The 23,664-nt window shown below is 47.3% G+C and overlaps 1 protein-coding gene across 1 annotated transcript; it reads left to right on the top strand.

Moving 5' to 3' along the window:
- Nucleotides 1–6,567: 6,567 nt before the first annotated feature.
- Nucleotides 6,568–20,749, top strand: PNLIPRP1 (pancreatic lipase related protein 1). Its single transcript, XM_061193013.1, is given in 12 exon segments — nt 6,568–6,616; nt 7,155–7,309; nt 7,788–7,913; nt 9,551–9,685; nt 10,515–10,623; nt 12,060–12,179; nt 12,287–12,406; nt 13,893–14,011; nt 14,932–15,061; nt 16,962–17,070; nt 17,791–17,958; nt 20,686–20,749. Coding segments are annotated over 12 exon segments (1,404 nt in total).
- Nucleotides 20,750–23,664: the final 2,915 nt, after the last annotated feature.

The raw sequence follows: 23,664 nt of genomic DNA, 5'->3' as shown, positions 1-23,664 counted from the left end.
GTAGGGGGCCAAGGGTAGGGTAGCCTGTGCCCCAGGTACCCATCCTATGAACAATTCTGACACTTTCTCTCTGTGGCTCAGATTGCGCAGCAGAGTCAATCCCCAGTAACACTTTTCCTCCTCCTCTCCACTCCCCTTACTCCTGCTTCCTAGAGTCACTTTCCAGATAAACTCTCTGCACCCAAGCCCTTATCTCAGATTCTGTATTCAGGGGTGCCTAAAATAAGACCAGGGGTGAGCATTCCAATAGAGGGGACAGCTTGTCCAAAAGTATAGTACCTGAGCATGGAGTGTTTGGCAAACTCCAGTGTGTTACATCTTGTAGACCATGTTCAGAGAGGGGAGTCATGGGAGATGGGACCAGATTGGGCTTGATTGACCATTTATTCCTCTAACAAGCACATGTTGAGCACCTAATGTGTGTAAGGCACTCTGCTAGGCACGAAGAACACACTGTGAGCAAAAGGGGGACCCAGTGCCTGCTCCTGAAGGTCCATGACCATCAGATGATGGAAGACTCCCTAAGTGATGAGCAGAGACCCCCAAAGGGCTTTGAGAAGGGCAGTGACTTGACCCATGTTTGGGGTTTAAATCAATCCCACTGGTACTTGCATGGAATGCAAGTTCTGATCCATTTCTTGATCTAAATCCTGCTCCACTTGGCCCAGAACTTTCAGGTACTCTGGGATTCTGAAAGCTGGGGCTGTTCTGGAAATTCCCAGGCCCCCTATAGAGGGTACAGACTTTGGGGCCTAATTCTCCCCAGCTGGCACTAGGGACTGTCTGCCCTGAGACTTTCACTTGTTAGCCAGCCCACAAGAATGGGTGGAATCTACCAATGGCCCTCAAGGGCTTTGCAAAGTCTGAGCTACACTCAGAACCTGAATTCACATCCCAGAGACAGGGCATCTCTGATGAAAGAAAAAGAAAGAAGTCAATAGTTGACTGATGATAAGGCAAAGTTTTGCACCCCACCTCTGTTACTACAAACACAGGGAGAAATTCAACCAGTTCAAGGGATATTTAGAGCTGTGGTTCAAACAAATGCAGGTGAGTGTCCAGGCTGTGAAAAAGACTTAGAAAACAGCTTTTTCAGGACAAACACTTCTTTGGAATTAAGGGGCTCCTAGAACCCAGCTTGAACCAACCTACTCTTCCCCTCAAATTTACAAGATCGTTCTCTTACAAGATGACAAGGTATCTGTACATTGTGAACTTGAAATTGAAGGAGAAAACAAGGACAGAGCTGATTGGCTAGAGGAAGGCAGCTATTTGGTTCCATCTGGATGTGTGGACATGGCAGATAATGGCTGGCAACCCCATTCTTTACCTTTGTGACTTTCAAGGAGTCATACATCTTGAAGACAGGAGAGCTGTCTGGTGGAAATGAAGTTACATTTTCAGAAGAGATCCACAGATTTGTATGCATGTGAGTCCTGCCTTAATTCCCTGAATCTGACCAGGATATAAGTTCATTCAACATATTTCAGTTGTTCTTCTTATTTAAAAGCCTCGCCCAGGAATCTTTCCATCTAGTGTGGAGTGAATTAACTGGTCTAAGAGGCTTTAAAGGAGAAGCAGCTTAGACCCCAGTCTTGCTAGGGGCTTTGTCCAATTAAATCCCTCAGGGCATTTAAACAAGGGCCAGTGCATTAGAGCACAGTGTATATTGACAGATGTGGGAGTTTTCTCACTGTCTTAGAAAAGAATAGACACTCAACTGATTCTGTGTACCCAAGAATGGTGACAGTGAGTGCCATGAGAGCTGCTCTCTCTGAATCCCAGGCCTGGCTGAGCTGAGTTTCTGTATTGGTTAGCTGCTGCATAACAAATCATCACTAAACTCAGTGGCTTTAGACAGATTTGCTCACAAATCTCCAGGTTAACTGGGTGTTTCTTCTGGTCTTGACTGGATTCACTCATGTGTCAGCAGTCAGAGTGGGTTGAGTCAGAAGTGCTGCTAATCCTCTCTGGGTCTCTCACACACTTAGGGGTCGGCTGGTTTTGAGCTGGTCCAAGACGTTGCTGCCATCACGTTTAATAGCCAAACCAAGTCACACAGCTAGCCCAGATTCAGGTGGTGGGGTAATAGACTCCAGTTATTGATGGAAGAAGCTGCAAGATCACATGGCAAAGGGCAGCTTCAGGAAGGGGAGGGGGTAAAGAACTGTGACCATTTTCATAATCCATCTATCATCGTCTAACCTGTTTCTCCACCTGGGGAAGCCTGGGGCTGGGGAAGGAACAGGTCAGGTGTCAGGAGGGTTTTCACAGCAATGGGTCAACCCAGGCTCCAGACTCTGGCCTTCTTACACGGCCTTTTCCTCACTGCTGTCATCAGAAGTGAGGGTGCCCTTTTGGTTCACTTGCTTTTGATGTTTGTAGAAAACAGAGTGCTTCAATACAGCACACTTATTCTTGAACAACGAATGCTGGTGAATACAGGGTTGCTTCTTCTTATCTAACACAATGCAACAGTCCTGAGCGGCTTTCCTGAGCAGCAAATCCACTCCCCGGTGTTGCCAATCACTCTTGATAACTCAAGAAGATCATCTCTTCATTATTTCAAATCCCTTACCCACTGGCACTGAGCCACTAACTGTGCACTTTGGTACAAATTAAGTAGAGTCCGTTGATTTAGGATTGCTAAATTTACTACTGCAGGACCATTTACTTCTTGCTGTAGGTGCCCAGCTCACAACTTCACCTCCATCTTTTGGTGTACATCCAGGCCTTCCCAGTAGGACCCATATCCCAGTGCTAATTAATTCAGGGACAGAGGGGCGGAGGGGATCTGAGGACGACCTGCCGAGGTCTCCAGAGTGGTCTCATTTCTTGGGTTTCCCTGGGTGTCACAGTTCAACAACTTCATGGATTCCATGAGATGCCCCAATATTCTCCCAACAAATCTCTCCTTTTAAAAACAATTTAACTATCCAGAATTGATTTCTGTTGCTTACAACAAAAGCCCCATAACTAACATATCTCTAAAAAGTTACTGTTTAAATAGCTAATGGTCTCTCCTTCACTGTTGTTTCACGGGTTGGGTGGAGAGAGTAGCCAACATACACAAGGAGCAGAAACCACTATCAACATGTTAAATGTACATATCTTTTGCTCCTTAAATTCCACTTGTAGGAATTTATCCTACAGACACACCATCCATCCAGAAGACAAATGTATAAGAATATTCAGTAAGGCATCCTTTTTTATAGTAAAAGATTGGAAACAACCAAATATTCATCAGTAGAGGACTGATAGTAAATATCCAAATATCAGAATACTGTGCAGCGGGTAAAAAGATTGGAACACATCTGTATGCACTGATAACAAATGGTTTTCAAGACATATAATTAATTTTCGAAATCAGTTTGCAAGGGCTTCCCTGGTGGCGCAGTGGTTAAGAATCCACCTGCCAATGCAGGGGACACGGGTTCAATCCCTGGCCTGGAAAGATCCCACATGCCGTGGAGCAATTAAGCCCATGCACCACAACTACTGAGCCTGTGCTCTAGAGCCCATGAGCCACAACTACTGAGACCACGTGCCACAACTACTGAAACCCCGTGCGCCTAGAGCCCCTGCTCCACAACAAGAGAAGCCACCGCAATGAGAAGCCCACGGACCGCAATGAAGAGTAGCCCCTGATTGTCGCAACTAGAGAAAGCCCGTGCACAGCAACGAAGACCCAACACAGCCAAAAATAAAATAATTAATTAATTAATTTTAAAAAATCAGTTTGCAAAATAATGTATAGGATTTGTTAATCATTTATATTTTTTATGTTTTTAAATAAAATATAATATATATACTCATAGTGGATAGAATGTCTTGGAAGGACACACAAGGAGCTGGTGAAGCATCATTTTTAACTTTGTATTGTATCAGATGTAGAGGGGCATATATTACCTATTTACGAACATGAGTGAAAAGAATTTTTTTTAAGAAAGGAAAACTAAGCCCTAAATGCCCGTGCCTCTACCCTTGAGTGTCTGGAGCCCACACTTGCTCTTACCACCCCACACGAGTGGCTGTTGGAGATTAAACCTTCCTTTCCTGCCCAGAGGACGTCACACGAGCTCTGATCACCTTAAGGCAGTTTCAACCATTGAACTGCTCTGCAGGGGTGAGCGTGGAACCCAGAGATGAACTTGGCAGTGAGGTGAGCTGAGGGGGAAGTAGGCATGGGCGCCTGACCTTTGGGGAACCCGTGACAGATCATGTGATGATTGTTTCTCCTAAATCTAATCAGATGTTTATATTCTTGCTTCTCTGAAGAACATCTTTTTTTCTCCTCCTTAGAACTGTGCCCTCTCACCATTCCCAGGCCTGAAATCCACTCGGAGAATAAGAATAAAATGTCTACAAACTCTATTCATATGTACATTCTTTCTTTCATTAATTTATAACTACTTCAGTGTCAGGTTCTAGAAGGTGGAGGGCACAGCAGTGGCCAAATTAAATGAGGTCTGTGTCCACATGGAATTGCATTCTAGGTGGGAAAAGGAAGATTGCAAATAAATAAACAGAAAAACAAGAGAGATAATTATAACTTGTGACAAAGTGATGAGAAGAAAACAAATAAGGTGCTAGGGATCAGGTGGGAGGCTGGCAGTGGAGGAGCTTCAAAGGTGGCCAGGGGTGGCCTCATTGAAGAGGTGACATTTAAGCTAATCATTGAATGACAAGAAGGAGCCAACCCAATGGAGGTCTAAGGAAGAGAGTTTCAGGCCACCGGAATGGTAAGTGCAAAGGCCCTGAGGTAGGAAAGAACTTGGCATGTTTGACGGAGGCCACTGTGGTAATGTGGGGAAGGTCAAGTGGACAGCAGGAAGAGAAGAGGTCCAGGAGGCAGACAGAGTCATCTGACATCTCCTATCAGCCAAATTACCTATTTTACCCACTGTTAGATTATCGCAAATCTTGTCCTGCGTCAGCACTGCAATGTCAAGGAAAAGCGTAAATGCCTTTGTCTTCTCCACAGTCTTTGTCAAGTGCTCTAGCACCTGCCTGGACCATATGCACAGACTTCCAAAGCTTGAATACCTCATCACTTAGGTCAACCAGATGCTCAAGTCTGGAGAAGGGGGGAAATTTATTTTCTATTTCAACTTATTCTATGTAAGTATTTCCCCTATTCTTTGTGGTGGATTGACACTCAACAAATCTTGTTGATAACTTGCTCAGAATAACTGATATTCAGCAACTCCTTATTTCGCTCTGGATAGTCTGGATTCAAATCCCATCTCAACACTCATTAGCTGTGTGACTTTATAGGCAATTAAAGACCTGTCCCTCTGTTTCCACATCTGTAAAGGGAGGCAAATAATGGTACCTACCTCATGGGGTTGTTGTAAGACTTAAATTATGTAATACACGGAAAGTACTCTGACTGCACATACTAAGCCTCACTAACTGTTGGCTGCTCTTCCTTATGACTCTAGGGCAAGTCTTTTCTGTTTTCTTCATAGAAGGGCCCTCCAGCCTGGACCCCAGTGTCCTGATTATTCAGGAGCAGTGTGAACTTTGACATAGAGGCATATTTAACTTGGGGGCGGGGTAGGGCACCAATGGCATTTGCCATGTGAAGGTTTATCTGCTTGTTGTGTGAACCAGTCAAGCTGCTCACAGATGCTTGGGTCAGTGGGTAATTCATGACAGCCTCAGAGGGTAGAGTCTTGTAGGACAGGTGTGCAAACTTTGGAGGGTTTGAGGAAACTCGACAGACATTATGTGGTCTGGTGACATGGGCTTTTATGGGCACCTGAACCCAGCTATTCCAAATTATAACAGGATAATATAATAATTGCTATTGTTTTAAACCCTTACATTTTGGGTTGGTTCATCCCATAGCAATAGGTAACTGGAACACTAGTTAGTGGGAGATTGCGGTCAGAGGCTATTATGGGGGCTGTTGACTCTGTCTCCAAAGCTCATGTGCTCAAGTATTACTAGACTGCCAGAGACAGAGGTAGACAGACAGACAGACGAAAAGAAAGAGGAGGTTTTCTTAGACACTTCCTTTCACTATCAGCGATTTGCAAGGGCATTTCCATCCATTCTAAGTGAGAAACCCAGCCCTCCATGATTAGAGTTTGCTGCGGTGTCCTCATTGGGACTTGCAAAGTACTAGGTGATAAAATAAAAAATTGGAAAGTGGGTCCCACTCAGCTCATAGTTACAGGCACATGTACATAGGCGCAAAGTTAGAGACCTTTCACCTCCTTTTAATCAAGCATTCTTTCATCTTCCCAGACTTGTGGGAAGATTTGACCTCTATTATTAATCTTGTTTTGTGTATTTGTGCAGTTTAAAATATTAAGTGCACACAGTATGCTCTGTAATCACCTGCTGTTTCCTCGAAGCAGCGTCCAATTGATAAGGCTCGAGTATAAGAAAACAGCCCGGGCACTTGATCCAGAGGGAAGGAAGGTCTGGAACATCCAACAGGGTAAGTCTCCCGCCAGCTGTGAAGGAGGGAGGTGGGGCAAAGAGCCTTGAATTCTTGAGTCTGCTCACTGCTCTGGTCATGCTTTTGGTGAGGCCAAATATCTGAATTTATTGTAGATGGTGAGCATCTGGACATTCACTCTTTTCCTGCTGGGAGCAGCCAAAGGTAAAACACATCCCACCTGCCCCTTGGGAGAGGCATAAACCCATCATCTCGGCACTGGCCAGAGAAAGCTTCAGCCATGGCAGGGCTTCCAGCGGCTGCAGACAGCTCCACGTTTCCACAGAGACGCGGGTGGGGCTGCAGTTTGTGCGGGCCTGTCTCAGAGCATCTCCCTGCCAGCCTGCCTTCATGTCCCGGAGGTCCGAGGCCAGACTCTTCCAGATAAAGCATTAGACACCTGCCCGGGTTAACATATTGACTTACCAGTGCCCATTATCACATTAGTCAAATAAACCTATCGGAAGATCTAGGCAGGGAACACAGGACTTTTAAGTTTTGATGGTGGTTCGAAGCAGAGAGGTCTCTGTGGGATTCAATGAGACTGTTCCCTGATCAGAAGGTGGGCACGGGGGCAGAGGGGGCAAGGAGAGAGTTGATGGGGCGGAGGCAAGTGTCTGCCTGGTCTTCAGCCTGTCCCCAAGCAGGGGAGCAACCAGGCCAGCCTTAGGACCCCTGAGCAGGGTCAGCTTTTCTCTTACAGGAAAGGAAGTTTGCTATGATTCCATTGGGTGCTTCTCTGACTCTGAGCCCTGGGCTGGGACCGCCATCAGGCCCCTGAAAGTTCTCCCCTGGAGCCCTGAGGACATCGGGACTCGCTTCCTGCTCTACACCAACGAGAACCCAAACAACTTTCAAGTGAGACCTCTGCCATTTTAACATTGTTGTAACTGGTGAGGGGCTGTGCCCACCGGGGGACCAGGAGTTCTTACCTCTGTACCCTCTGCTTCTACCCGATCCTGCCAGCTGCCCCCAGGCCTAGCCAGACCTGGACAGAGTAGGTCTCCGGTAAAAAAGCTGGCTTGAATGAATGAATGGTTCACATTTGTCAGAACCTCTAGCTAGTTATGTGATTCTGGTGTTGGGCAAAGAGCTTATGGAAGAACCTATGGAAGGTGTAAGACCATGAGCCACAATCCAGACCCAGTGGAGGTAGTGATTCCTGACTTGGGAAGGTAGGGCAGGGAAAGAGAGGTCAGGGTGGGCTTCCTGAAAGAGGTGGCTTTTTGCTAAACTTTGAAAGGTTGTGCATTGGAACAGGCAGAGATGGGGAAGAAAGAGACAGGCTAAAGTGGCTGGGCTGCAAAAACACGGAACCCTTCTGCGTTTGTCACAGATTCTCCTTCCCTCTGATCCATCAACGGTTGAGGCATCCAATTTCCAAACAAACAGGAAGACCCGGTTCATCATCCACGGCTTCATAGACAAGGGAGATGAGAGCTGGCTCGTGGATATGTGCAAGGTAGGGCCTGGTTCTAACCCCTGTGGCCTGCGCTGTGGGCAGCTGCCACTGCTTTCCACTAATGTCTCCACCTCCCTTTACGCAATCGCAATTAGTGAGCTCAAAACAGGAAATCCTGACATATTGATGTACCTTTATGCAATTAAAATGCCTCTTCACCAAAATAAAAATCCCCTTGCAAGTTTCTAGACTACATCTGTAGCCTGAAGCAATGGCGTCTGCTGCGTGAACAAACACTTCTGTCCTCTCACTTCTGGTTAAATCAAGCCTAAATATCGTCTGCTTCCATTTCAGTGAGGCTACTTTGTATTCCTATAAACGCAGGATTATGTTCTTTCTGTTCAAGTCTTTCCCACTTCCCTGAGAGTCAGAGACGTGTGCTATGACCATTTATTTGAGATACGGAGAGCTTCGACTGACTGGGTGCCCAAAATGGCAGAATAGAAAGTGCCAAACCCACTGTAATAGAGCATCTTTTGCTCAGAACGATAGACAACAGAATAATATACACATGTTCACATACACATACACACAAAAACACATGTGCAGAGGCACACACAAATACACACGATATACCATCATCCCTTCTATTCTTGTGTTCACTGATTCAATACATTTTTCTGACACCTAAGAATTTACCCTAGCAGCCTGTCTACCACCCTCCGACCTAAAATGTCAACAGGAAAAGTTACAAACTCTGAAAATTAAAATCATTCTGCATTTGACCTTGGTTGTACCAGCCATTTAACTCTTGGTATCGCTTCTGTCCCATCATTAATAAGTATCTTAATGTATAAACTGTAAGATATAGTTTATATCCCAAATTCTCCAGGTTTGTAAGAGATTCCTCAGGGCTGCTTTAAAAATAAAAGTCCTGAGAAAATGGCTGTTGGTATCTGTGTGTGTGTGATCACACATATTAGTATCATATATGTGAAAAGATTCTAGGTGGATTTTAAATTTATAGTACCACTTTAGACTCAAGCTGGTCATATGTCCTGCCCGGCAGAACTTCCAAGGATATATCAGTTCCTTTGACATCCAGGAAGAAGTTGCCCTTTCAGAATTCTTCAATATCTTTTAAATCAGTGCAGTTCTATTTTTTAAATATCTTTAGTGTGTTTCCTCCATGAAATATTGTGCTATCCTGACTGTAAAAATAGTGACACTTCCCTCCCACCTTAAAGCTTCGTAAATACCCAGCAGCCTGGGGTGAAGCAAGCCCAGGATTTGACCCCTAGCAGTCAAATCCACAAGGTCATTTAGACCCTGGCTGCCAGAGAATGCACTTGAGACCTTTTCTTTTTGAAACAGGACTCTTTGAATGATGCCCTGGCTTCAGCCACCTTATTGAATCAACCTAATTGAATCTGGTCGAAGAAAACCAGAGAGTGGTCAGCTTTTAATTAGTCTACGAACTAGAGAGGGAATCGATTTGCCTTTCTTGTAGCTTTTGCCCCGAGGGATAACTCCTATTGGCAATGGGATTCCTAACAAAATCGAGTTCATCCCAGTGCCCCAACTAGGAAGGGACAGAAGGACAGCCAGTGGTAACTCTCGGCGACCATTTCTGAGCTCTGGTTGGAAGTGGTTTCACGAGCTCCCGTGATAACCCCCTGGTGTCTCTCCAACACCAGAACACGTTCAAGGTGGAGAAGGTGAACTGCATCCGCGTGGACTGGAAAAGAGGCTCCCAGACCAGCTACACACAGGCTGCCAACAACGTGTGTGTGGTGGGCGCCCAGGTGGCCCAGATGCTGGCCATGCTCAAGGTGAGTGGTGGCTGGGCTGAGGAGGGGACACACAGCACCCACCGGTCTCTGTTGGGTAAAGACACAGCTGAGGGTTATATCTTCAAAGAGGAAATAGAAAGAATTGATATTTCTCTTGGAGTCTTACTTCTAAAACTCACCTCAAATCAAAACCTATGGTGTTGGTGCTCAAGGCGCTGTATGTAGACCTATAATAAACAAGTACTTCTGGGTGAACATCTCTGAGACCAACAGGTGTGAATACTTGGAGCTTGTGTCATTTGTTTGTTCATCCAATATTTGGGGGCACATGGTCAGGAGCTCTGCTAGGGAATAAAGAGAATAGTTGAGGTCCCAGGCCCTGGGGGAGCTTACAGCGACAACTGAGTGTGATCAGGGTTCTGATGTGGGGATGGGGAGGGGTGGCTACAGGCTTTATAGGAGCACATGCGCGGGGGGCAGGGGGGCAGCTAATCCAGTCTGGGGAGCGGGGGGCAGTGATTAAGGATGTCTCCCAGGAAGAGACATCTAAGTTGAGAGCTAATGGCTGAGCTGTGTCGATGTGAACTGGGGTCATGGTTGGGGAGACATGACAACAGGAAGAGGAGGCTAAACCAGACCCAGAGGTGAGAGACTACGACATATTTGAGGGCCTGAAAGTTCCACTAAGGGTCTAGCTAGAAAAGAGTCTAGAAAAACAGGTGTTGAGTCAGAAGAGCTCTGAGGCTTTCGTAAAGGACTGGGCTTGATCCTACGGGCTGTGGCAGGTTTTCAGCAGAGGAGTACCGGCATTAGGTTTGCAAAAACCACAGCACAGAAATGTCCTGAAAATACAATCTTCCCTCTCCAGTCGAACTACAGTTACTTACCTACCCAAGTCCACCTCATCGGCCACAGCCTGGGGGCCCACGTGGCGGGAGAGGCTGGGAGCAAGACTCCAGGCCTGGGCAGGATTACAGGTAAGACTTGAGGGCTGGGGCTCAAGGTTTTGTCCCCAGTAGCCCCAGAACGTGATGCAAGACTGCAGCCTAGCTTGGAGCTGGCCCCAAAGAGTCCATCCCCTTGGCTGTGGCAGAGCCGGTTAGAGTCTGCACAGAGCATTTTAGGAAGCCCCCCAGAAGCCTATCTTTGTGGCAGGGGAAGTGGTGTCTTTGCTCTCTTTAATTCCTCTGCCTCTGTCCCCATCCATTTTCTGGTGATGTGGGTCTCTCAGCAGGACTGAACAGCCAGGAAAATGCAGAGTAAGGCTAATATGAACGTGAGCAAACATAATTAAGACAAGTCCATATTGTCATTCCTTTCCCCCTTCTCTGAAATCAAGGGCAGAATAGAACACAAAAATTTTGCTTCCACTGCCTTCGTTGGTAGAAGAAACCCAGACACCACCACACCAAAAGCATCCTTTTAACCCAAGCAAAGCCTTTAAATTATAACCACAAAATATATCAATATAATATAATCATTATAATGCTAATATAATAATTATAGTAAGCATAGATTAAGTGCCTGCTTATCCCAAATACTGTGCAAAGTGCTTTACGTTTTCTCATTTAATCCTCAGAACTAAAGAAGAAGGCTGAGGGAAGCAAATGACTTGCCCAAGGTCACACAACTAATCAGTGGTAGAACTGACATTCAATCCCGGTTCTGCTGTCTTTTGGTTCAAGTCTCTACCTTTATAAGAACATTCCCTTTTATTTTCAACAGACAATTATGTTCGTGCCTTTTCAGCTACTCTGATCAAACCTTCAAAAACAATTGTTTAATCTAGGAGTCCTGTCAAGAAGGAAATATAGTCAGGGAGATATAATTCTAAATATTTACTTATACACCCATAATGATGTGCCAGGCACTATGCTAAATGCTACATATGTTATCTCATTTAATCTTATAGCTGTATTATTACCCCTTTTTATAAATGGGGAAACTGAGGCGTAGAAAAAGTCAAGTGATTCACCCAAGGTCATGCAACTTGCTCAAAAAATAGCCAAGTAGGGATTTGGAGCAAGGCACCCAAGTCCCAGAATTTGTGTTTTGAATTGTGATACCATACTACTTCTCCCCTTTTTCCTTCAAACTTGGGAAGAGAAAGAGAATGTTGAAGGAGAAAGATATACAAGTAAGTGGGAGAATCTGATGTGGAAAAAAACCCTTGCCTAAACAAAATCTAAATTTCTTTGCTCACCTGCCCTTCTCTATCCATGCCACTGGAATGTAATGAGCATCATTGAGACTCAATGTCTCCATATTCAATACCCCGGCCATGGCACTGCACAACTCCAGGGTATGGCATCCCTTGAGTTAGGTAGTGCACAGCCTGGGCAACTGTACAAGCTCAATCCTGCTGGCACCTATAGCCAGGCCTATTGTGTACAGCACTGGCCATCTCTTTTAGGGTTGGATCCTGTAGAAGCAAGTTTCGAGGGTACTCCTGAAGAGGTCTGACTTGATCCCTCCGACGCTGGTTTTGTTGATGTGATCCACACGGATGCAGCTCCCCTGATCCCATTCATGGGTGAGCCCCTCCATGTTCCAGCTGCAAGCACGTGCGATTGTGAGAGCACGTGCTTTTAATGAGAGCCCTGCATTATGAAAAGCTCATTGCTGTTCTAAACATTTCAGGCTTTGGAACGAAACAACAGGTGGGTCACCTTGATTTCTTCCCAAACGGAGGAGAGGAAATGCCCGGATGCAAGAAGAATGCCCTGTCGCAGATCGTGGACCTAGATGGCATCTGGGCAGGTAAAGCCAGAGCAGAGTGGGGACATCACTTCCCTGGGGGAGCAACGCCACTCCCACAGCAAATCTTAGCAACGAAAACACACTGCTCTTTGAAAATATACAATCCCCCCTTCTAGACCTTATTTCTTAAATATATAGCCACGTATCATTTGTTGTATCTCAGCTCTGCTGATTTATTTCCTTACACATTGTGTGGGTGTCCTGGAGTGAACAAGCAACAAAGAATTACAAAACCATTGCTTAAAGCTGTAACTCCAACAATCAATTGATAGCTACCTAATAAGGGAAGGAAATACCATAAAAGTAAATATCCTGAATCTAAGAGAATTTTTCTGCCAGTTGTCCCTTGGGAGTCAGTGATATGGTTCAAGCTTATGTAACTGGCTTCAACTCCATAGACAAAATGGGAATATTCCCAATCATGTCCATGGCAAATCCATTCACATGAGAGTCACCACTCCTCTATGTTGGGGAAAGAATAAGACGCAATCACGGATAAGGAAGGTTAGAGCAGAGACTGTGCTACTCAAGGTGGCTATTCTTTATCATTAATCAGCAGACCTGGGATAAAGGACATCTTTCAGATACAGCTCTGACTCTGTATCTAATAGGGTCAAAATGGCAATGAACAGGTGAGATTTTCAGCCAGACTCATCATTTGGCACCACACAGGTTAAAATCAAATGAGTAAAGACTTTTATTGAATGTGAGCATAATGGCTTGGCAAGTATGGACACCATCAAAGCAACTATTAAGGATGAGGACTTATGTGTTTGTCTTTTACAGCTTTATGAGGCTTTGCATGGATAGAGTAGCCTAGACTCTCCATCAGTATCGGCCAAGCAAGTTCAGGCCAGGTCTGGAATGTGTGCTGTGACATCTGCCACTTGGCAGGAATTTATAGGAGCCAAGGAAGGTTCTAAGAAGGAACAAGACATGAGAGTGAAAGGCATGCTCATATAAAGCCACCTAAAGCTACTTGACCTTCCTTTTTATTCGCCTAAACATGGCATGACAATGTCCTTGCCCGGGTTTGGTCGTGCCTAGGAGGTCAAGTCACATCCGGTTGTGTCTTCGAGGACCTCCAGCCTGGTGCCTGGGACACAGATTGGAACAGAGGTTAGAGGCCTGGGCTCAAGCACCAGATGGGCTTGGATTTAAATCCCAGCTCCACCACTTCCTAGCTGAAATCTGAAATCAGAGGCTGTAGCCTGTATGTCTTTCTGTAATTAGGGATGGTATGTTACCCACCTCTGAGGAAAGGTGAAGCTTACAGGGACAATACATGTAAAGTGCTCAGAACATTGCCCGGCACACAGAAAGCAGCCTTTATATGTTAACTGTCATTTTGTGGCTGGATTTTAGACCAATCTTATATTTCTGAAAATACGGTCCCACTTTGGAACCATCCCACTTGGAGAGAGAGGCAGAGAAGTTGTGATGGGGCCCTGACCACCTGTGCAGACTTCCCCCTTTGCTTACCCAGGAATCCGGGACTTTGTGGCTTGCAATCACCTGAGAAGCTACAAGTATTACTCGGAGAGCATCCTCAATCCCGATGGGTTCGCTGCGTACCCCTGCGCTTCCTACAAGAACTTTGAGTCTGTAAGCTATCATCCCGCTTTGAGTCCCAAGGTGGGGCTGTTGTCCTGCTGTGTTGGGATCTGTAGTACTCTCTCACCAGGGTCTGATTATCCCCTACTTGTTTTGCACTGCAAAAAACAAGCGTTCACGGTCCTGTAGAGTGGAGGGGGGAAAAAGCCTTAGGCAGGAGGTAGCTAAAATTCTAGAAGAGTCATGTGGGAGCAGAAGATTCTGGGAAATCGGAGAGTAGAGCAGTCAATTCAATGATCTAGGAAGGCTTCCTGCAGGGGCAAAGTATGAATCTGGCTTGGAAAATCATAGAGTTTAGAAGGAGGGGAAAGAGTGCACATTTCTGACAGGGGCAGAGCAAGTATAGAATGTGTGAGAGAAGAATCTACACGCCAGAGAGAAGGAAAGGTGGATGCTGGGGTTCTACATGCTGGGCTGGGGGTTTGTGCCTTGTGCAGCTGGCAACAAGGAGAGAGATGCACGAACGATACACCAGAGCCTGCCTATGCGGGCTCACTAGAGCCAGTGTGAACATCTATTCCCGACTCCACGTTCAATGACATCGTGCTGATAGCCTGAAGTTGGCCACAGGCACAGAGTATTTACACCACGGAAACTGGTAAACTCTACAGGACTTTTTGTCCCAGAGTTGCCTGTTAGTCATTCACCAGCATACCACTCGGTGGAAGGCATATTTGATCTAACCTGGGGCCCAGGCATCAATATTTTCTGAAGCTCCCCAAGTAGTTCTAATGTGATGTACATCAGGCTTGGGTACTACATCCTGGAAGAAGTTAGTTTAGAGACCATCTATTCCAATCTCTTTCCAGTTATGAAAGAGGAAACTGAGACTATAGGAAAATTGCTCCCCAGATGTGTGGGTCATAAAAACACCAATTCACACCTTACAGCTGATCCATCTTTCTCATTAGAACAAGTGCTTCCCCTGTCCAGAGGAAGGGTGCCCGCAGATGGGCCACTATGCTGATAGATTTGCTGGCAAGACACGTGAGGAGCAGCAGAAGTTCTTCCTGAACACAGGAGATTCCAGCAAATTTGCTCGTAAGTTGCACTGTGATTTCCCACCCAAGTAAAAGAGGTTTCGTTTCTGTTTTACATAAAGGGGTGGCCTCTAACCTGAAATATTTGTGGGTACGTTTCATCTTAGTAAAAGGACACATCCACCCAAACTACCCTATTTAAGACTCAACCGAGGATTTAGAAAGGGTCTGCTTTACTTTCATTTTATTTCTATGGCATGAAATGAGTGGACACAAACAGCATAATTAATGGGATAACAGAAATTTACCTGTCTCTGTGGCCATCTTCTCTGAATTTTCACCACCCCACAGTTCCTTGTCCTATGCATTTTAAAAATCATGTCATCCGCGCCTGTTCTATCCATTCAAAATTTATTTGGTACCAACCCTTTGCTTATCTAGCCCACTTAAGAAGCCCAACTCCAATCTCCTCAATTTCCAGCCTTCTGTCCATGTGTCCCTCATGCCCATGGATGGGGGGGTGCATCTCTGGTGGAGGGTTGGAGGGGATCAGAAAGGGGTAATTTCTCTCCAAATTCTGCTGAATGGACTAGGACATAGGGTAGAGTCAGGCATGTTTCAGCCGCTTTGTGCCAACCTGCCTTATGACAGTTCCCTAAGATATTGTACTGTAAAAAAGAGACTGTGTTTATATAAATACATAAATATAATACAAGTCTCATATAGTTTTTTAAGTCAGGTTTATTGAGGTATAATTTATATACAGCCAAAGTCACCCTTTGTAGTGTACAATTCTGAGTTTTGATAAATAAAAAGTCATGTAACCATCTCCAAAATCAAGATATAGAACATTTCCATCACTGTTTACATTTTTTTAAAAAGGCGTTGGTTAATCAATCCTTCCTCTGATGTAGTGATGCACAAAATACTTGCCAATATTTTAAAACAACAAATTAAACATTCAAAACCATATATTCGTTCCTCAACTAACATTTATTTATGGGCCACAGGCTATGCTAGATGTGGGGTGGTGCAGGGAAGAACAAGACACCCTAGCATGAAATTTATAACCCAGCAGAGAAAACTGAAACTGAGCAAGCAGCTACAAGTGTGTTGGGCTCGACGGCTTGCTGCTGTGACATGGTAGGACAGAGGACCTGGCCCTGATCAGAGGAAAGGGCAGGGAAAACACCTCTGAGGATGTAAAGGACAAGTAGGAGTTAGGCAAAGGATGTGTCTGTGTGTTTACATACATATGTGTGAATGTGTATGTGAGTATGTGGTGTGTATGTATGTGTGTGCACGTGTATATGTGTGTTTATGTGCGCATGAGTGTGTGGTCGTGTGTGTATAGGTTCCTGTGTATGTGTATGTGTGTGTGCTCCTGGGCGCCAAGACAGCCCTTCAGGCATAAATCTGGATGACCCCTGTGTTGGAGACTGCCCAGGGCCCTGGAGAGGCAGAGGGAAGACACAGACCTTGCCCTTGAGGCTCCCAGGACTGCACCCCTGAACTACCTTTCCAAATGTGGGGACCAGCCCTTGTTCCTTCTCTTTCCACCTTAACTCATAGTACTGTCCTTCGAGGACAGAGCTGTCCAACAGAACTTTCTGCCATGATGGAAATGCTCTGTGTTGTCAAATGCAGTAACCAGCAGCCACATGTGGCAATTCAGCACTTAAAGTGTGGCTAGGGAAAGCGAGGAATTGATTTTTGTTTTATTTAATTTGGGTTTAAATTTAAGCAGCCACATGTGGCTAGTGACCCCTTTACTGGGCGGGCAGGTCTACAGGGGTCCACTGCCAGATATGTGTTTCTCCTTAAGGCCTAGTTTGAGTCGTAGGTTAACATGTAGAACTTCTTCTACTTCGACGCCTCAGTGTAAGGGATGGGACAAGAATCTGAGATTTCTGTCAACTATTTTGTGCGTGAATAAAAACTCTTTTCTATGCCCTGTGCAGGCTGGAGATACGGAGTTTCTATAACACTGTCTGGAAGAACAGCCACTGGTCAAATCAAAGTTGCTTTGTTTGGAAATAAGGGAAACACTCACCAATACAATGTCTTCAAGTAAATTTCCTTTTTTTGGTACCACCTCTCACTTGATACACACGGCCTTCACATCCATGCACTGACATACTTGTCTCTTTATCAATGGATTCTAAATTATTTACTTTATGTATTGAAGTTAACTTCAGATTTCTGCTAACACATGTTCTTTTCTCTATTATAAATCCAGGCATTTCATTCTTTCTCTCTCAATAGATCAGATTTTTTAAGATAAATCTAATGTTTGCCCAGATATCATATTTTCTGATTAGCCTAGTCACACGTGTTTGTTGTGTTAAACTAGTGGATAACTTGTTATTGTACAAATAATTCTACCAGAAAAAAATAATATGAAGGACTTACATAGTTTTCTATAGGAAAGTTTTGAGGGTAAATTAACTTACGTTTGAGGAAATAATAGTTAAATAGTAGTTTAAGGGACTTCCCTGGTGGTCCAGTGGTTAGGACTCCGCACTTCTACTTCAGGGGGCCACGGGTTCGATCCCTGGTCCGGGAACCAAGATCCACATGCTGCATGATGTGGCCAAAAATAAAATAAAATAAATAGTAGTTTGAGGCTGCTGGCCTATAGCTGACTTTTTCATTTCTCTAAACTTTATTTGAGAATTAATTTGGAAAAAATCATCTTGTTAATCTAGAGTAGAAAAGAATGGCAGGGACTTATATGGTCATTAGAACTTGTTTCAGTGAATGGGAACGTTTCTGTTTCTCTGTTTCAAGGGGGATTATCAGACCAGGCTCCACCCACTCCAATGAGTTTGACGCGGATATTGATGTTGGAACAATTGAGAAAGTCAAGTTTCTTTGGAATAACAACGTGGTAAACCCAACCCTCCCCAAAGTGGGTGCAGCCAAGATCACCGCGCAGAAGGGAGAGGACAAGACGGAGTACGTGTCTTTGCTGGCTTGTGCCTAAGGACGTTTGTAGAGACTTGCATTTGTCATGGAAACTCACCCCAGAAAGTCAGCTGAGGTTCAGCCAGTGATCTCAGCACTCTGTGGCAGGCACAGATGATACAGCGCTGCCTTCAGTGAAAACTAAGGAGGAAAAATAAGAAAGAGAAATAAGAAATAATTTCTGAAGGGTATAAGGTTATAAGTATCAGTTAGAGAGTGGCAACAAGTTAAAGAGGGGAAAATCAGTGAAAGTTCAGGATAATAGAAGGAAAAGGAAATCAGTTTTAGCAAAAGATATAAAATTTGAGATGAGGCGAGAGAGCTAAGGTGGCAGTACTTGCAGAATCGTCATCCTGCCCCGTGGCATCCCTGGCTGTGGTAATGACCGAAGCTCAGACCCCAAGTCTGGCCAGCAGGACACCCCCGTGCGGCTTGGCGAGAAGGAGATCCTGGGCTCTTGGTCACTGATTGAGGTTTGGAGGTTAGGTGGGGTCACTAAACTCAGGCCCCAGGGAATGTCACACCCCCGGGCAGGGGGCGGGCAGGGGGCTGGGCTGGCAGACCTCACAGCAGTCTCATCAGCTGGATGACCCCTGTGGGGTCCTCCCTGTCCCTGTGAGGGGAGGACCGAGGAGCTGGCCCAGGCAGGGCGGCAGCGGAACAAGGAGGTCCTCTCACTGAAAACACAGTGTCGAGGAGGCCAGTAGGGAGCCCTGTGCAGGCTGGGGGTGCAGCCGAGGCCTCCTCTCCCCCATCGGAGGACACTGGGACTCTAAGGTCAGTGGCCCAGGTCCCATTAGGAAGTGGACCTGTTGCCTGGATCCTGGGATGTAGTTAAAATCATGTCAGAAGAAGGTGGTCTCATTGGAATCTTTAAAATGAGAGGCATTCCCAAGGAGGTGCCTTGCTCACAGGTGGATTCAAGAAAGGAAAAAAGGTATGAGACCAAATCACCCAGGGCGTTGCACCCTCTAGGTGCATCAGCTGCTACCTCAGCCCCCCGATGACCTGAGGGCAGCTTCCCCGCCTGCTGACTCTGGAGGGAATCTATCTAAGAGAAGCTAGATGGTGGACCTCAGAATTTTTAAATATAGGAAGATAGAGCCTCACAAACTATAATAGTTTGGGGAGTAAAAATACTGAATTCGTCAACTTATTCAAATATTTTGCTGTGAGGAAAACAGCCAATAAGTAACATTAAAAAATAATCATAATAATTGGGAGACTAAAGAAAATTAAGACTTTGGTCCAACCTCCTCTCATAACCCCCTCAAATGTTTTTAGTCACCTCATTGGGGTTTCAAGTCCTGCTAAGGAACCTGCTGGCAGGAATTCCCTCCAGTGACATGGTAGCAAAAGAAAAATGTAGTTTCCCCCCTTTATTTCTCTCTCCCCGCACACCATCCTCCTTCTTTCCTCTCTGACTTTAGTAAGTACCAGGTATGCCTGGCGTAGAGGAGGGGATGCAAAGACAGAGGCTGCTCTTGAGGAGTTTACAGTATAGCTGTTGAGAAAAATGGACTTATGGTTCATTGGAAAGGTCAAATGACAGACTAAGAACTCCCCGTGAGCGGCGCAAAGAGGGTGCTGGGGAGACGGGCAGAGGGACAGGGGAGGTATGTGAGGGGCACGGGGAGGCCAGGCTGCTGAGGGTGGGGCTCCGGTGCAGAGGACAGGAATTCAATTGGAGGTTAGGGTTAGGGCTTCCAGGAAAGACAAATGAGATACAAAGAGAAAGTGGGGAGGGGCCAGTGAAGGTGAGGAGAGAGGACGAAGCTTCAGAGCTCACAGGTGGTGAGAGAATCCCATGTTTCCTGGAAGAGCTGTAACCGTAACCACTTACATCTGCATTGTTTTTAAATTAATTATAAAGCTTTTTTATATTTATTGTCATGAGATGCTACATTGTTGACATGGGATTCTCACCAATCATGGGAGGGAGCTAAGCCCTCGTCTACAAATAAAGACTCCATCGCTGAGACTCGAGTAACCAGCCCCCTATCATGGCTGGAAGGCAGGAGGGGGCAGGCAGCCCAAGGGGAGAGCCAGGCCCCTGACTCCAGGTTTGGAAGGCAAGGTCAAGAGGGGTTTGAAGTTGACCACCACAGAAAGCGTAGGCCACGACATCAGCTTGACCTGTGTTTGCATCTTGGTTCTTCTATGTATTAACTGAGAGCCCTCCGTGCCTCCGTTTCCTCTCCTGTGATGTGGGACTCGTAACAATAGCTCCTCACACTCGTGTGGTGAGGATGAAGTGCGCACTGCGTGAGTGGATCAGTGAGTGTGGGTGCCGACGGCCAGCGAGAGCTCAGTCTGCTGTAGCTGCTGTGTTTTCTTGAGCTGCTGTAGGTGGAATGGGGTCCCCAGAATGGCTGAGGCAAGAGTGAGCCCATCTGCAAACCCCTCTGCTGGGTTTATGGGGGGCCCACATGTACTGTGGAGAAGGAGAGCCATGAGAGGTCCAGTCGCTGCCCCAAGGTGCCCACAGTCCTGGCTGCCAGAGGACCCAGAGACCAGGGATCACTTCTGAGCAACCCCTGACCTTGTCCTGGGGTCCAGCCAGCCCCTCCCCCTGGAAGCCCCCAGGCAATCAGCCCTCCAGGAACTTTGTGAAGCTACCACCCTAGTGCAGCCCTCATCGTTTTGAATTGTAAATCAGCAGTTACCTTTGCCAGGTAAGAACGCCCAGCACTTAAAAAGATTCCTTTCTCTCCACAGATACAGCTTCTGTAGCAAAGACACCGTGAGAGAAGACGTCCTGCTCAGTCTCATGCCCTGTTAAACTCCGGGTGCGATGCAGCCGCCGTGTAACACTAATAAAATCCATCTATCTGCTCACAGCATCTGTCGCTGGTGTCAGCTGCCCCCGGTGGGACATTTGGGAATTGACTGTTTTAAAATGCCCTGCCCATTTCCGTATATTTGGGTTCCCTGCCCTTGACGTCCAGTTACCACCCCCCTCTCCCCGCAGTTTCCCTGGTCCTCGTGCCCACTGTCTTCTCCTCACCCGAGGGGTGGCGACAGACAGCAGCACTAGAGAGTGGAGTTGGGGCCTCGGCAGAGCCTTTAGCCCTGCCCCGCATCCTGCAGGTGAGGAAACAGAGGCGTGCGGGCTCGCTGTTTCAGCACACAGAGAGGACGTGCCCCGTCGGGGCGGAGGGTCAGGTCCCTGACTCTGGTTCCAGGGCCCCTCCCTGACTCTGCCATCACCTTGAGATCATGGAAGGCCCTGCTAGGACGTGGCCCCTTTGTGATGGTAAATTGTGTGGTGATGGGACCACTTGGGGGCTCTGGCTCTTGGTGAGGTTAAGGGGCTCCAGCACCCAGAGACTGTGGTGGGCACATTTGCAGAGCACAGACAGACTTCCAGCGCCCCCTGGCCCTGGGCCGGGGCTGCCTCAGAGCCCTCTCTCTGCCTGCCGGGCAAGCACCATCCCAGGCAGGGCCGGGCACTGAGGAGGGGTCCAGGGGGTGCCCAGTGCAGGCCCGGCTGAGGGGGGACTTTTCTGTCTTTGCGGGGGCGGGGAGACTCAGCCAAGCAGACCTCACCGTGGCCCCGCCCACACAGGTGTTCCGTACCTGGGGGGAGTCTTCAAGGTGGCCCAGCCTGTCCCGTGATCATCCCCAGGGGGTTGTACGGGACCAGGAAGGGCACTGCCTCCCCTGAGTGTCTCCCCTCTTGGTCACCCACCCACCATGGCAGTTCCTAAGCCCCAGTGGCACGTCAAGCTGAGCTTCAAACCTGAGTGCGAGTGGGCTCCAGAGTGTTCCTTGAAAGCAGAGGGTGTGGCGAGGATTCCCCAAGCGACTGTAGTAAAGGCGTCACAGTCAAGGGCACGGGGTGGGCGCTCAGCGAACCGTGGTGATGAGGAGGGGGTGGGGCGCACCGAGCAGGAGAGACCCAGCGCTGGCCGTGAACCCGCGCCCCGGGCAAGGCAGCACATCCAATCGTCCACGGGATGGAGCTTCTGCAGACGCTCCCAAACACCACCTCTGCGCAGACACTGGAGTGAGAGGAAAGCAGACTTCCATTCGGTGCCCAGGGCGTGCACGGTGGTAGGGGGCCGGCACCTAAATAAACACCGCCATGCTGCCCACTAGGTGCAAAAAGCAAGCTATGTGCCAGGACAGGGGGGCCCAGAAGAGGGAGGAGTAAGATGCGGAAGGCTCCAAAGAGCCGTGGGAACTAGGCCCAGGCTTGCAGGAAGACGACCCATGAGACTGCAGGCTGGGAGGCCAACAAGGAGGAGGAGGCCCCCACAGACATCCAGGCAAGAAGTGATGAGATGTATGAGGGTGGCGAGTGGAACCAGGTATAATGGGGCGGGGGGGGGGGGGGGGGGGGCGGGACTGGTCGGCCATGTTGAGAGGGCCCTTCCTGCTCAAGGACGGCCTGTCTCACCTGCTCCCCAGACTAACAGACACGGCCAGTAACTTGGAGAAAAGGATTTTAAAACAAGAAGGAAGCTGAAAAAAGACTGCAGACAGAAGAAGCCAGTTGCCGAGGCTCCCCTAATCTGCTGGCCACACCATAAGCACACAGCGGAGGCTCTGCCCTGAGCCTCAGGTGACCTGGGTGACCTTGGGTTTGACAGCAGGTGCACCGGTAACCGTATGCTCCAGGGACACGGAAGGCAGCTGATGGAGACCCGAGCCGGAGCAGGGCCAGCCTCCTGCTCGCTCCTCCCGAGTCCCTTTCCTAGAATGGGCGTAGGTCCTTTTATCAGATATACATCCTGAGAAAATTCCCAGGAAGGCAGAGAACAGCAGGCTCCACGATCACCACCACTGACCTCGTGTGTGTCGCAGGGCCCAGCGGTAAAGCCAGGTAAGAATCACGGGGCTAGAGATACACGAAACGTAGCCAATATTCAATTCATGAATCACTTGGTTTATTGCACACAAACAGCACACAACACAGCTTAGTCAGAGTAGGGAAAATAGGAAAGGTGGTAAAGGAACCACCCCAAGACGAAGTGGGGAAGGAGGCATCTCGGCACGAGCGGAGGTCCTGGTCCTGCCACAGGTCTCCAGACAAGCGTGAGTGGGAAGTCGCCCTCTGCTCTGACAGGGCCTCACTCAGCGACCACCTGCAAGAGCTCAGCACCTTGGGATCGGGTCCTCCAGCACAGAGCCTTCTAGTCGCTGGGCTCAGGGTCTCTTTTCAAGGAGTGGGTCAGTAGGTGTAACAGTTACACCCAGGGTACCTTGTCTCTATCAGTTGCTCCTTCAGTTCCAGTGACATACGTTGCCCATCAAATTTCTTATCTAAGGTACCACTCACTCTAAGACACTCGCAGTTCTACAGCGGACGTTCCAAGACAACTAATATGGAAGTTCACACTGGCCACTGTGACTCTATTTTGAACTATTTAAATAGCTTAAATCCTATACGTTTCACACAAGGTAAGTAGGAATCGTAGCACAGAAGAAATCACATCATAACACCTTGGCTACTTATCAGTGTGGCTATGGAGCCTCCACTTCCTGTCCCCACTGGGGAGACCAAGCTCAACCCCACACATCCTTGACCTCAATGCACCGCCTGGGAGATGGATGGGGAGTTTAGGGCTCTCCGTGGTTACTCTGGGGGACACTTGCAGTGTCTATGTGGCCCTGGCAGATCTGAAATCCAGATTTCAGCAGCTGCATGGGGCCAGCTTGATTAGACTTTGTTCTTTTTTGTTTTTTAAATAA

Source organism: Eubalaena glacialis, chromosome 1 (assembly GCF_028564815.1).
Source record: "Eubalaena glacialis isolate mEubGla1 chromosome 1, mEubGla1.1.hap2.+ XY, whole genome shotgun sequence".
NCBI lineage: Eukaryota > Metazoa > Chordata > Mammalia > Artiodactyla > Balaenidae > Eubalaena > Eubalaena glacialis.
This window is presented reverse-complemented; position numbering and strand designations above follow the sequence as displayed.